This window comes from Symphalangus syndactylus, chromosome 7 (assembly GCF_028878055.3).
Source record: "Symphalangus syndactylus isolate Jambi chromosome 7, NHGRI_mSymSyn1-v2.1_pri, whole genome shotgun sequence".
Taxonomy (NCBI): Eukaryota; Metazoa; Chordata; class Mammalia; order Primates; family Hylobatidae; genus Symphalangus; species Symphalangus syndactylus.
This window is the reverse complement of record NC_072429.2, coordinates 97,153,437-97,167,446: the sequence shown is the minus strand read 5'-3', so window position 1 is coordinate 97,167,446 and position 14,010 is coordinate 97,153,437. Positions and strand designations below refer to the sequence as shown.

General features: G+C 37.0%; 1 protein-coding gene and 1 non-coding gene across 2 annotated transcripts in view; both read left to right on the top strand.

Moving 5' to 3' along the window:
* STK3 (serine/threonine kinase 3) overlaps positions 1-12,889 on the top strand; it is a 488,063-nt gene extending 475,174 nt beyond the window's left edge. The window contains 1 exon segment of the mRNA XM_055286906.2: positions 11,519-12,889. Within this exon segment, the coding sequence (XP_055142881.1) occupies positions 11,519-11,677 (159 nt within the window). The 3' untranslated portion in view covers positions 11,678-12,889.
* LOC129487022 (U6 spliceosomal RNA) lies at positions 6,692-6,798 on the top strand. The gene has a single exon (XR_008659162.1). It is a non-coding gene; the product is annotated as a U6 spliceosomal RNA (small nuclear RNA).
* Positions 12,890-14,010: the final 1,121 nt, after the last annotated feature.

Sequence of the window (14,010 nt, the reverse complement as noted above, 5' to 3'; positions counted from 1 at the left end):
GCTGAGAGACCTAGGGTGGATCATTTGATCTCTGTAAGCATCCTCACCTGTCAAACGGGGTTGGTAATATCTGCCCCCTAAGGTGATTGCTAGGCTTCAATGACTTAGTGTACAGGACCTTAGGATAGTATTCAGCATGTTGTAAATAATCGGTAATTGGCACTTTCTCCTACTCCTTCATTGATAATTCACAAGAAACTGTATTCTTCCTTTTCTTTGGGAATGAAAATCTAGAATCCTAAGTTTCTTCTAGGTGCTGTGAAGTTAAACAGCCAAAACAGAATGATTCATGGTAGTTTCCAGTTGTAATCCCAGAATATTTTTAGTTATTCAGTCAGCTGAAGACCTGGGCCTCTCAGCTCAGAACAGAATAAATAATGTCTGTTTGGGGAAGGGGAGTCTGCCAATAGATTTGATGTTAATGCAGCTTTTAAGATCACATTTTTATAGTAAGGAATTCAGCTTTTCTTCTATAGTGTTAAGTGTCAAGTGCCTGAAATTATCACTATCTTATTTTTGTAAATGCATATTTTAAATGTATATATAGGGTTTTCTTTAAACAGGCTTCATAGTAGTTTGGATTGACTAGAATGCTCCTTTTTTGTATGCTTCTCAGTGCCAGGAATTAAATCAGGAAAATGCGTTAATATATTAATGTTTTCTTTTCTTTTTCTTTTTTTTTTTTCTTTTTTTTTTTTTAACTTTAAGTACTACCTGTTATCCCTGTGGCTCAGCCTTATGGGCAAAAGGCCCCATGACTGTTTATGTATATCTAAACCAATCAGTGGACCTGACTGGATTTTTACTAGTACTTTGTTGTGTTTCCTGTCCTCATTGTTAGTAAAATGTGTGGCAGCCTCCATCAACAGTGTTGTTTTCTAAAACCAAACAAGATTCTGTTCAACACAGTAAAAATTTCAGCTAAAATGGAATATTAAGGGAAAAAAGAGTATGTTGCCCCAGGCCACAAAAAACTCAAAGCAGTCTGAGACATGCACTGGTAAATCTTAAAAATGCTATAGGCAATTCAGCATCAAAATTGCCATAGAAAATTCTTATTGTTAGCCATTCTGTTGATAGTTCATATTAGAATTGCTAGCAGATGGGAAAATAGATGAGTCAGGATACAGTATTAGCAACCCATATTTTTTTAATCACAGGCCGCTAATAAGGTCTGTAGCATCTGCAAGATTTATTTAAACAGTTGCTGGGAAGAGTTTGTTTTCCCAGTAAACACAGCAAACCTTAGGATTCTCTTGATTGACTATTTGACTAAATGTGTTAACATTAACATGTAAGACCATTTGCTTCATTGTAGTAGTGTCTCGTTTATTTTGACAGACTGATTGTTCCAGCAACTCATAGAATCATTAGGTCTTGAAATGTTATTACATTGATGTATTCAAAACCTTCATACTCCTGTTTCTGCTATTTGAGATTATGACTTCTTAAAAATCGCTCATGTAATTAGGACTATTTTTGACAAAACAAAATTATATAGAAATCTTAGTGTTTTTCCCCAGAGATTTAGAGATGAATTATTTTATGAAGTAAGTTTTATCACTTGACTGTGATATTTTAGGTTTTTATAGTAGACTAGATATGTAAACTTAAAGGAAGTTCTAATTTTACTGACAACTCTTTCAGATCAGTAATAAGCAGACCTTCAATACTTCTTATAGAGTTCAGAAATAATTCTAATTATTAAAGGTTTGAAATGTAGAATTATCAGTGAATTGATTCAATCTTATTTTCCACCCTAACTTATCATATCACTGAGTTTTTTGTGCTCCTGTTTTATACAAGAGCTAGTAACTGAGTTATTAATTTGCGTATCTTTTACTTGGTTTTTTTTTTTAGAGATACTGAGAAATGTCATAGTTTTGGATATTGATCTTTCATCTCCTGAGTGAAATCAAGGGCTATCATTAACAAAATGAGTTTCTTATTTAAGCTGTCACTATTTAAGCTGTCAAACTATATCAATTTACAAACAAAATGTTGACTCCTATTAAAAAGTAGTTTTGACCTTTTAATTTAACTAAAAACAATATTCATCCATCCATCTGATTATTAGTGTTAAGAGGTTTACAGTTTTTCTTTAAAGTCTTTCATTTGGTGTAAACAATTATCTTGTAAGAGCTGGGAGATCCTAGTCTACTAACTGATCTAAAGCTTAAAGAAGATAGCATAGACCTTTCACTGAGCTTCTGCTCTTTATTTCATTTGAAAAGACTGCTCTATACAAATGTCATATGCAGGGTTTTCTATTCACTGTAGCCTTCATAGCTGAATATTTAAAAAAAAAAAAAACAATTTTCCTTTTGGCTCAGGTTGACAACCAGCAGCACACCCCATTTTTGGTGACTTAACATTTTTGAACTCTCTGACAGTGCTAGATTAAGAATATCAAACTTGATCACTTTGGACTTCTATCTAAATAACTTTTGCTACTTGAAACATGACCAAGCTTCCAGTGAGACTTCATATTAGATAATTACTTGTTTTGAACTTGCAGAATTTAAAAGTATGTATGTCCTCTGATAGAAAGCAATTAGCATGTTTCCACACTCTTCTGCCTTATTTCCTCTTCTCTCTCCTACTTTAAAATCACCTAAGAAACTCTGTTAGGTTTTAATGAAGGAAGCCCAAAACATTGTCATTTTTAATTAATGAGGTCTAGTGAGTCAGAAATGGATACTTTGAAACTATTGTAAATCGCCCTCCCCAAGATTATGAGTCAAAATGGGTGATGGCTCTTGTTTCCTTCTGAACAAGGCAAGAGAAGGGTCTTGTACCTGAGCTAACTGCATCCCTTTATAACACTTACTGCTGTCTCACAGAATTGGTTACATTGATGGTCCAGTTAACACACACACACACACACACAGAGGGAGAGAGGGAGAGAGAGAGAGAGAAGGAGAAAAGAAGAAGAGGAGGAGGAGGAGGAGGAGAGGAGTGGAGAGGAAAGGAGAGGAGAGGAAAAGAGAAGGGAAGGGAGAAGGGAGAGGGAGGAAGGAAGGAAGGAAGAGAAGAAGGAGAAGAAAAAGAAAAGAAGAAGAAGAGGAGGAGGGGGGAAGAAGAAGAAGAGGAGGAAGAGGAAGAAGGAATAAGAAGAGGAGGAAGAAGAAGAGGAGGAGGAGGAAGAAGAAGAGGAAGAGGAGGAAGAGAAGACGAAGAAGAAGAAGAAGAAGAAGAAGAAGAAGAAGAAGAAGAAGAAGAAGAAGAAGAAAAGAAGAAGAAAGAAGAAGAAGAAAAAATTGGAATTGAAAAGCTAAATTGATAAATTTGGGATTTTCTCCCACAAACTTTGATACAAAAGAACAATTGAGTGCCAGTGTAGTATAATTGACCCAAAGGTCAAGTCATGTCTCTTGTCATAAACCAAGAGTGTACTTGAGCAAGCTAGCTCTCATTTCCTCATCCAAAATAAGGAAGTTAGAGTAGTTATCGCTGAGGCTCTGTTCTGCAGTGAGATTCTGTGAATGTTCATCTCATAACTCAATTTTATGCTTCTGTTAAACAAATGACTTAGTCACAATGACTTTTAATAGTCCCAGATCTCAAAATATGTTCTCTCAGGCCCATACAAGTTAATTTAGCTGATCTTATTTTAAACTCTTTTTTTTTTTTTTTTTTGAGACGGAGTCTTGCTCTGTCACCCAGGCTGGAGTGCAGTGGCGCAATCTCGGCTCACTGCAAGCTCCGCCTCCCGGGTTCACGCCATTCTCCTGCCTCAGCCTCTCCGAGTAGCTGGGACTACAGGCGCCCGCCACCACGCCCGGCTAATTTTTTTGTATTTTTTTAGTAGAGACGGGGTTTCACCGTGGTCTCGATCTCTTGACCTCGTGATCCACCCGCCTCAGCCTCCCAAAGTGCTGGGATTACAGGCGTGAGCCACCGCGCCCGGCTATTTTAAACTCTTTTATGGAAATGGATTTTTTTCTCTGCCCTTATTTGTGTGTCTTGCCCCCGATATTTGTCCTTTCAATTGTCCAGGAAAAGCAAAATTTTCTGGGAGTAGGACAGAAGCTTCAGGTAATGAAACAATATCATTCTGAAATTCATCTTCTTCATTATGTGTTTTTTCAGAGATTGTGGGTCCTGCTTCCACTGTCTTTGCATTCTGGTTCTTCCTCTTACTGCATGTCAGTTAATGTATTTATTTAACCAACTATGTGTCCTTAATGCATGTAAAGATTGTCAAACTACAATATCCTCCCACAGTGCCGAGGCTTAAATATTTGAGAACTACTCTTAGTTGTGCAGGTTCTATTTTATTATTAACTTAAAAACTGAATTTTATTAAAGAGAACTAGCCTAAAACACACTAAAGCCATTTCCAGATCAGTTATTCCTTTTTATACATTTGTTCACATACAGTAAAACTTACAATGTATGCATATTTTAAAATTATTCCATTTACTGAGTTGACTCACCCCATTATAAACTCCAAGAAGCATAAATCAGATTTGTTACTCCAACATTGCATTGATTTTGGAATTAGTAAACCAGCCTGTAGCTATGGTAACACAGCTACTTTGTGTTTTAAGTATTGTAGAAAGATGACAAGTGACATTTCTTTCCTATTTATAAAAAAAAATTTTTAAAGATTTACCACAAACTCTGTTGATCCCATAAACATAATTCTGAAGTGATTTTTCTTCCTTTTCGTAAAGATTTTCAGGAAACCTGATTTTAATGAAGGGAACTTTTGTCAAAATAACACTGATATTAGGAAATTCAACTTTTTCTTCTAATATCCTTGTTAGCTCAAAAAACTTTTAATTTGGATTAGCGTTTTAAAAGGATAAAAACTATGATATTACAGGGTCATTTAAATCACTATGAGTCTCATTATCTGGTTTGTGAATCTTTTTACTGCTAAGGCATTGAGCAGTTGCAGTACTGTTTTTCGAGAGATTGAAAAGGCCACTTCTGTCACATTTTCCTTCCAAAAGCATTTTCATGCCTGTGGGAGGCTTGATAGCTAGAGAAACACCAGGTGTTAAATACATGTTATTAGGGCATAATCAAAGCCAGAAGCTTATGTCTATAAATCATACCCACTGTCTAAAAAGTGAAAAATTTTGCCAGCCAACCTCACTTTTTTTTGTCTATGTGACACCATAATTTAGAGGTACTTAGAAACCTACTGATATTACTGTTCTATTAATAAAATGAGAAGAGTCTCTGACCACAAATGCTTAGTGTGAGTATTATTTTCTGTTGGACACTCTCTCAGAGATTGTAAGATCAGGGAGAAAACCTTCTTTCCCTGGATAACCTACTCCTCATCAAGGGTTTCAGTTAAGTCTAAATGCTGATACTTCCCTAATTCTCTGTCTTTTGCTTGGATCTCTCTCCTGACCTCCAAACCCTGAATTACAATCCATATCTGTTGTCTCCACCTTGGTGCCTTGCTTATATCTCAAACTCACCGGTACTAAAATTAATTTCATTAACTACCCTACCTTATTAATAGTTTCGATCTCTACCCCATTACCCAAGCTTGAAGTCAGAATCATCCTTAACCCTTCCTATTTTCTGACCCTTTATACTCAGTCATTCAACAAAAACAGCCCTACCAATTCTACTTTCAAATATCTCAAATCCCTCTCTTCTTAATCTCCACTTCCATTGTCTTGGTCCAAGCCTGACCTTCTCACTAGACTGTTGTGGTAACCAACTAATGGATCTTCTTGCCTCCAGTTTTTTCTCCCATGGCAATCCATTTCCTATACCTGCTACTGGAGATATTTTTCTAAAGTTCATATGTGATCACATCACCATTTATGCTCAAAATGACTTAGCATTTCTTTCTTGTCACAGAAGTTCACAGCAACACACATAAGGCCCACAGCAACTTGGCCTTTCCCTCTTTTTCCTGACTCATCTTCTATTCATCTTCCTGCATGGATCCTTCTCTAATCCCAGCAGTCTGCTTGATATCTCTAAAGATGCCAGACATTCATGTGCCATATCTGTTTCTACTCATGCTGTTTTCCTTCTCTATCCTATTTCCCATTTTATCATCTTACTCATCCTTCAGCGAGTTAGCTGTGCATGGGCCTATCTTGCCAGCTAGATTGCAATCTCGTTGTGGGAGATAGAGTGTTTTACTCATCTCCGAACCTACTATGCTTGGTCCGTAGAAAAATCTCAATAAATATGTCAGTGAGTACTTTGAAGTTCTCTGACAGCCCACCTGAAGACCTAGCTATATATGTAGCTTATGCAGAAGTCAGATTTCCTGTAAACTCAACCTCATACAACCACAAAACTGAAATCAGATATTTTTAAAATAAATACAAACACTAGAAACAGATATGATGAGCTTCAGCACTAAGGCCATGCTCTGTCTTTCCTCAGACAGCTTCAGGATTTCACTCACAACCTATTCTTATTTGGGGTAATGCCTTATGAGGTTGTTTAATTGCTTTTCTGGTTCCCGATAGATGAACATACTTGCTGTAGAGATAGGAAGGGTATATGTTCAATGATGGCCATGAAGAGGAGCTGACAGAAAAGCCAAAAAAGGAGTGAGATTTAATATGTAACACAGATTATTAATAAAAATAATGATAACTCATATCAAGGAAACTGTTTTAGATTCTATGTCCTCTGCTTAGAAGGCAGTATATTCTGTGGAACACTTTATAAAGATTTTCTGTTCAAAACAATTGAGACAATGCTCACTTCAGCAGCACATATACTAAAACTGGAATGATACAGTGAAGATTAACATGGCCCCTGTGCAAGGCTCACATGCAAATTTGTGAAGCATTCCATATATTTCTACCTAAATGAGAAGGAACCAGAAAAACAATTTGGGCAATATGACGAAACAGGGTTCTATAACACTCCTGAAAAGATCACATTAGCTCTCCAGCAATTGATCTAAACTAACATGAAATCTTTGAAATATCTTTTTATAAAGAATTCAAAAGGTTGATTATTAAACTACCAAAGGAGATACAAGAGAAAGGTGAAAAACAACATAAGTTTGAAAAACTATTCAGGATGTGAATGAAAATTTTTCTAAAGAGGTAGATATTTTAAAGAAAAGCCAGTCAGAACTTCCAGAGTCAAAAGACACATTTAAAGAATTACAAAATGCAGCGGAAAGTTTCAACAGTAGGCTTCCTTCTACAAAGTAGAAGAATTTCAGAGCTCAAAGACAAGGCTTTCAAATTAACCCAATCGAACAAAAATAAAGAAAAAAGAATTAAAAGAAATGAACAAAGTCTTCAAGAAATATGGGATTATGTAAAATGGCCAAACCTAAGAATCATTGGTGTTCCTGAGGGAGAAGAGAAAGCAAAAAGTTTGGAAAGCTTATTTGAAGAAATAATTGAAGAAAACTTCTCTGGCCTTGCTAGAGATGTAGATAGTCAAATATAACAAGCTCAAAGAACTCCTAAAACTATATGATCCAGCAATTCCACTGCTGGGTGTGTATCCAAAAGAAAAGAAATCAGTGTATCAAAGAGATAACTGCATCCTGTGTTTGTTGCAGCACTATTTATAATAGCTAAGATTTGGAAGCAACCTAAGTGTCCATCAAAATATGAATGGATAAAGAAAATATGGTACATATACACAATGGAGTACTATTCAGTCATAATAATGAGATCCAGTCATTTACAACAACTTAGGTGGAACTGGAGATCACTATGTTAAGACCACTGCCCATGGTCTTGGGCAGCACTACCACTGTGGCTTTGCAGGTTACAGCCCTCCTCTCAGCTGCTTTCACAGGCTGGTGTTGAGTGTCTGCAGCTTTTCCAGGCATATGGTGCAAGCTGTCAATGGATCTACCATTCTGTGTTCTGGAGGAGAGTGGCTCTCTTCTCACAGCTCCACTAGGGAGCACCCCAGTGGGGACTCTTCATGGGGGCTCCAACCCCACATTTCCCTTCCGCACTGCCCTACCAGAGGTTCCTGCAGCAAACTTCTGACTGGACATCCAGGCATTTCCATTACATCCTCTGAAGTCTAGGTAGAGGTTCCCAAACCTCAATTCTTGACTTCTGTGCACTCGCAGGCCCAACACCATGTGGAAGCCACCAAGGCTTGAGCTGAAGCCATGGCCCGAGCTGTACCTTGGCCCCTTTTAGCCATGACTGGAACTGAAATGGCTGGGATGCAGGGTGCCATGTCTCAAGGCTGCACAGAGTAGCAGGGCCCCTGGGCCTGGCCCATGAAACTAATTTTCTTCCTAGGCCTCCAGGCCTGTGATGAAATGGGGCTGCTGGCAAGATCTCTGACATGCCCTGGAGACATTTTCCCCATTGTCTCGGCTCCTCGTTACTTATGCAGATTTCTGCTGCAGGCTCGAATTTCTCCCCCAGAAAACGGGTTTTTCATTTCTATCACATCATCAGGCTGCAAATTTTCCAAAATTTTATGCTCTGCTTACCTTTTAAACATAAGTTCCAATTTCAAACCATCTATTTGTGAATCCATAAAACTGAATGCTATTAAGAACACCCATGTCACATCTTGAACACTTTGCTGCTTAGAAATTTATTCCACCAGATACCCTATCATCTCTTTCAAGTTCAAAGTTTCACAGATCTCTAGGGCAGGGGCAAAATGCCACCAGTCCCTTTGCTAAAGCGTAGCAAGAGTGACCTTTGCTCCAGTTCCCAGTGAGTTTCTCATGTTCATCTGAGACCACTTCAGCCAGGGCTTCATTGTCCATATCACTAACAGCATTTTGGCCAAAACCATTCAACAAGTCTCTAGGAAGTTCCCAACTTTCCCACATCTTCTTAACTTCTTCTGAGCCCTCCAAACTCTTCCAACCTCTGCCCATTACCCAGTTCCAAAGTTGCTTCCACATTTCCAAGTATCTTTATAGCAGTGCCCCACTACCTTAGTGCCAGTTAACTGTGTTAGTCCATTTTCACACTACTATAAAGAAATACCCAAGACTGGGTAATTTATAAAGGAAAGAGGTGTATTGATTCACAGTTCCATGTGACTGGGGAGGCCTCAGGAAATTTACAATCATGGTGGAAGGTGAAGGTGAAGCAAGCCTGGACCTTCTCACGTGGTGACAGGGGAGAGCAGAGTGAGATTGAAGAGGAAGGGCCCCTTATAAAACCATCAGATATTGTGAGAACTCACTCACTATCACTAGAACAGCATGGAGGGAAACTGCCCCCATGATCCAATCACCTCCCACCAGGTCTCTCCCTAGACACATGGGGATTATGAGGATTACAATTCATGATGAGATTTGAGTGGGAACACAGCCAAACCATATCAGTAAAGTCTTAGGTTACAAAATCAGTGTATACAAATCAGTAGTACTACTATATACCAACAGTGACCAAGCTGAGAATCAAATCAAGAACTCAACCCCTTTTATAATAGCTGTAAAATAATTAGTAATAATAGTAATAGCAATAAATTAGCTAGGAATATACTTAGCCAAGAAGGAAAAGATCCCTACAGGGAGAACTACAAAACACTGTTGAAAGAAATCATACATGACACAAATGGAAATACATCCCATGCTCATGGATTAGAAGAATCAATATTATGAAAAAGACCTTACTGCCCAAAGCAGTCTACAGATTCAGTGCATTTCCTGTCAAAATACCAACATCATTTTTCACAAAATTAGAAAAAAATCCTAAAAGTCACAAAGAACCAAAAAAGAGCATATGTAAATACATGTGTGTGTGCACATGTGTGCATGCATTTGTGTGTATATGTGTGTGTATGTGATATTGAGACAAAGTTTTATCACTTAAAGGACTAAGATTTAGGTACTTCATTAATTTACTTTCGTGAACACCTAATTCCTTAATAATGTTAGATAATAGTTCTCTAATATCGCAGACCTGTTTTTCACAAATTTTACATATTGAAAATATAAAAATCTGTTAAAGGAAGAAAATTTTTCTTCTAAATAGTTTCTTTCTCTGAGTTCAGTCTATTACTGCAATACAATATTTATAAACTTGTTGGCAGTTTGCCCCAGTAAAAGTAGTACAAGATATTTACAGGAATATCTTAATTCAGAATTAAAGTAATGATAATTGTTTGCTTTATATAATATGTTAGTTCTTCTAATCTTAGAGTAACCCACTCCTTTGGGTCATATATTCTTATTCGTATTTATCTATCTACCTTTATGTCATGTTATTTGCAGTATAGTAGGATAGTTTCTTGGTGTATGTACAGTCTCTAAAGTCTAAGTATTTTTTGGAATATCTAGGGACATGAAACTCATGCATAAAAATCAATTATAAAATAGTACATGATTTAGAATCAAATACTGAATTGTGTTGTTTAAATTATGAGTGTTACATAGAAATTTAGAAATGGGAAAGATTAACATGGGCTGAAATAGAGATGATGTTGAAGAACACAGAAGTGGAATTGGATCCTACATAGACATAGTTGGGCATGTCTTTCTTGGGAAATGTGGTTATGTGGTATACATTGGCCTTTCAATGTGGCCATTACCGATGTGTACAGTTCAAGTTTGGAGTTTCCCTGTTTGTCTTATTCTGCATCCCCACAGTGATTTGAATAGCACTGAGAATGTAACGGATGCAAGATCACTACTTGGATTAAAAACCAATGGAGAAAGTATATAATACTACATATGATATATAAATGTATCTTTTATGGCATAATATTAAAAGCTAGGTTCTTTCATGACATATGACTACAAAATAACAGGGCTGATTATTAATATACATACCAGAACTTCTTATGCACCGAAGTGAGTGGCATTCATCTTCAAAGTCATCATAATGGAAGCCTGCATACTCTTCTCCGTAACACTGTCATTTCTCAAAATATTTTTGGAACTCCTTTTTTGAATTTCCTTCAGAGAGTCTATGACTCATTCTTTTCAGTATCCTCAGAGTCTTTTTCAGCTAAGAGTGAATTTGGTTTTTGGAAGCAGAAGTCACGATAGGGCCAGGGATGGCGAGTAAAAGGATCTGCTGAGAAATGCTACTTTGGATGACTATAAGTAATGAGTATTTTTCCTAGCTTGACTCATAAAATAACGAAAGGCAGTTATCTTCTTAAAACAAAAAGTAAGTTGCAAGTTTTATCATTTTAAAACCAAGCCTGAGCTGGGTGCAGTGGCACATCCCAGCTACTGAGGAGGTCAAGGCAGGAGGATCTCTTGAGCCCAGAAGTTTGAGACCTTGTGTCAAAAAAAATAAGAAGAAGAAGAAAAGAAAACCAAATCTGGATTACTCTTACATAACTGTCCTACTCCAGAATTGATCATGGCTTCCTGCTTTTGGGGCCCCACCAGGCCTATTCAGCCTTACTTCCCGCCCCCTACCACAGTCATCTTCTTTATTAAGCATTTAGTAAAATGGAGGATAGAATGGTTAATTTAACCTTTATTCAGTCTTGTCACATTCTTGGGTCATCTCTGCAAGTATTCATGATTATTGTAGCACATTAAAGTGTCATTAGACATTAAAGTGTTGTGGATAATTTCATTGTATTGATATCTTTGTTCTATATCTAGTTGAAAAATCTAAGTTTAGAAGAACTACAGATGCGGTTAAAAGCACTGGACCCTATGATGGAACGGGAGATAGAAGAACTTCGTCAGAGATACACTGCGAAAAGACAGCCCATTCTGGATGCGATGGATGCAAAGAAAAGAAGGCAGCAAAACTTTTGAGTCTAATTTCCTCTCTGTTTTTAACTATTCTGGAGACCAAGAAACCACTAGGAACTGAAGGAATATCTGGATATTTTTAATCCTAAGATTTTGCCCTACAATTAGGCAGAGGTCAAAAACTGACAATGGTACATGCCCAGGTAAATTCCCAAAAGGCAGAATTGACAGTTGTATCTGCTGTGCATTCACTCTCAGATGAGGAGAACAAAAGAAGTGTATTCTCTTGTTCTGGCAGCTGCATACCAGCAATAACACTGTGTTATGAAATGGATTTTCAAGGTTTAGAGACCTTGAAAATCCAAAGCTATTGTTTAATTGTACAGCACTGAAGGGCTTTATGTTACAATATTCTTTATTCCTATCTAGTATACTAGGCTATTTATTGTATCCCCTTAGGTAAACTTATTTATTTATGCTATTTTGCTTTGTTTTGTTTTTTAAGGACAAGATCAGGATAGCTTTGGTGAAGGTAGGGTCATATCAATATGATGATAATGTGCAACCAAATTATACTTTCTGCAGGGAGCTATGGGGTACATTCCTTGATTTCCAGGATAGTTTTCCAAATAGGAAAGCAATAATGGCAATAGTTCTCAAATGGGCTAGGCCTTTTTTATATTGAAGCAATAATTCCATTTTTACCCTTTGAAATTTTGTTTTTTTGATTTTTGATATTTGGTACAAATAGAACTATATATATTTAGGTAAAATAGATCTATCGTGTTTAAAACCAAAGAAATCAATGGAACCCTTGCACAAAAAAGTGTGATAAATATTTTTAAATAAAAACTTAATACAAATTAATTTGTTAATATTGTTTTATGTTTTATGTGTAGATCTAATAGCTGAACTGATTCAAACTGTAATAAGCTCATCAATTTCATTTCTGTGAAAATGTACTCTATTGGCATAGGATGTTTCTCTTGATTTTATTCATTTCCTGGGACTTGGTAAACATCATGTGCCTGATGATAACCCAGTAGCAAAAACATTGTACTGAGTGGTACAAGCCTTGGGGACTGGAAAAAAAAAAAAGATTAAAACCATTAAAAAGAAACTCATTTTTCCGCTGAATGAACATTTGTATGATTGCATTGGGACCAGTCATTTCCTAAGCTACATATGGCCATCTTGACAGTGTTTTTTCTTTTGTGTGTTTAATTATTATGTATAAATCATAAAGCCAAATAAATTTCACTGTGCCACCCAGCACATTTTGTTTCTGTATCTTTGTTAAAACTCATGACCTGGACTCTGCATTTTCCAAGCAAGGGACGTATATTAGTTAGGACAGGCTAGATTATGCAGTGCTGACAACCCTCACCCTTCAGCGGCTTCACATAATACAGGTTATTCCTCACTCTTGCTCCAGGCCCACCCCAGTTTGGCAGGGCGCCCTGCTCCTATCATCCACACCCAGGGACCCGCTGACAGGGCTTCAACCATCTGAGATATCTGTGGTCACCACAATAAGGAGAAGGGGAGCTGGAGAGTTTCATACTAGCTCCAGCCAGCAGTGATACATGTCTGGTTGGCCACAACCCAGTATTCAGAATTAGTCACATGGCCACTCCTAACTTCGAGGGAGTCAGGAAGAGTAGCATCACCACGTAGCTTGAGGGGAGAGAACAGGAAAAGCTGAAGAGTTCACTAATGTCTGTCACAGAAGGTATATTGTCTCTGGAAAGCTTCCATTCCTTTTTAAAAATGGTATTTGTACCCTAGGTAATACCTCAAAGTGTCATTTGTCTCTACCCTGTTGAGCCCTTACAAATAATAAATTGTATAATTGGATACAAATTATAAGATTATAAAAAGAGTGATAAGTATGAAATATACAAAGATTATTAAAAAATGAAGAACTGAACTTACAATATATGCTTCAGCAAATCTATACTGGAGTCTGTTGGGGACAGTTGTGTGAGTTGATCAACTGAAACACCCTGCCCTTTTTTCTTTTCCTAATAATTTTTACTAACCTGTTTGATACCTTGCCTGATTTGATGGAATCAAATGACTGATTTGCTGTCATCCAAGCAAAACCACCTACATGACATGGACAAGAAACCTATGAAGATGATTTCTCTTCAGTTTGCTAAATTAGAAAATGTATGCAAATTAATTCAGCGAGGCCTGTTAACCACTCTTAATTCAATCTCGAGAGTCCTCCTTTTAATATGTCAAATGTTCCAATCACATTGCAATTTTCTGCAGTTAGACTTTATATCCTATTATATCTATGTCTATTTAAGTGTATGTACACAAATACACACATATATTTAAGAGAATTAAGAGGAATGGGCATTGTTTTATTTTAGAGCCCTAGGAAACCC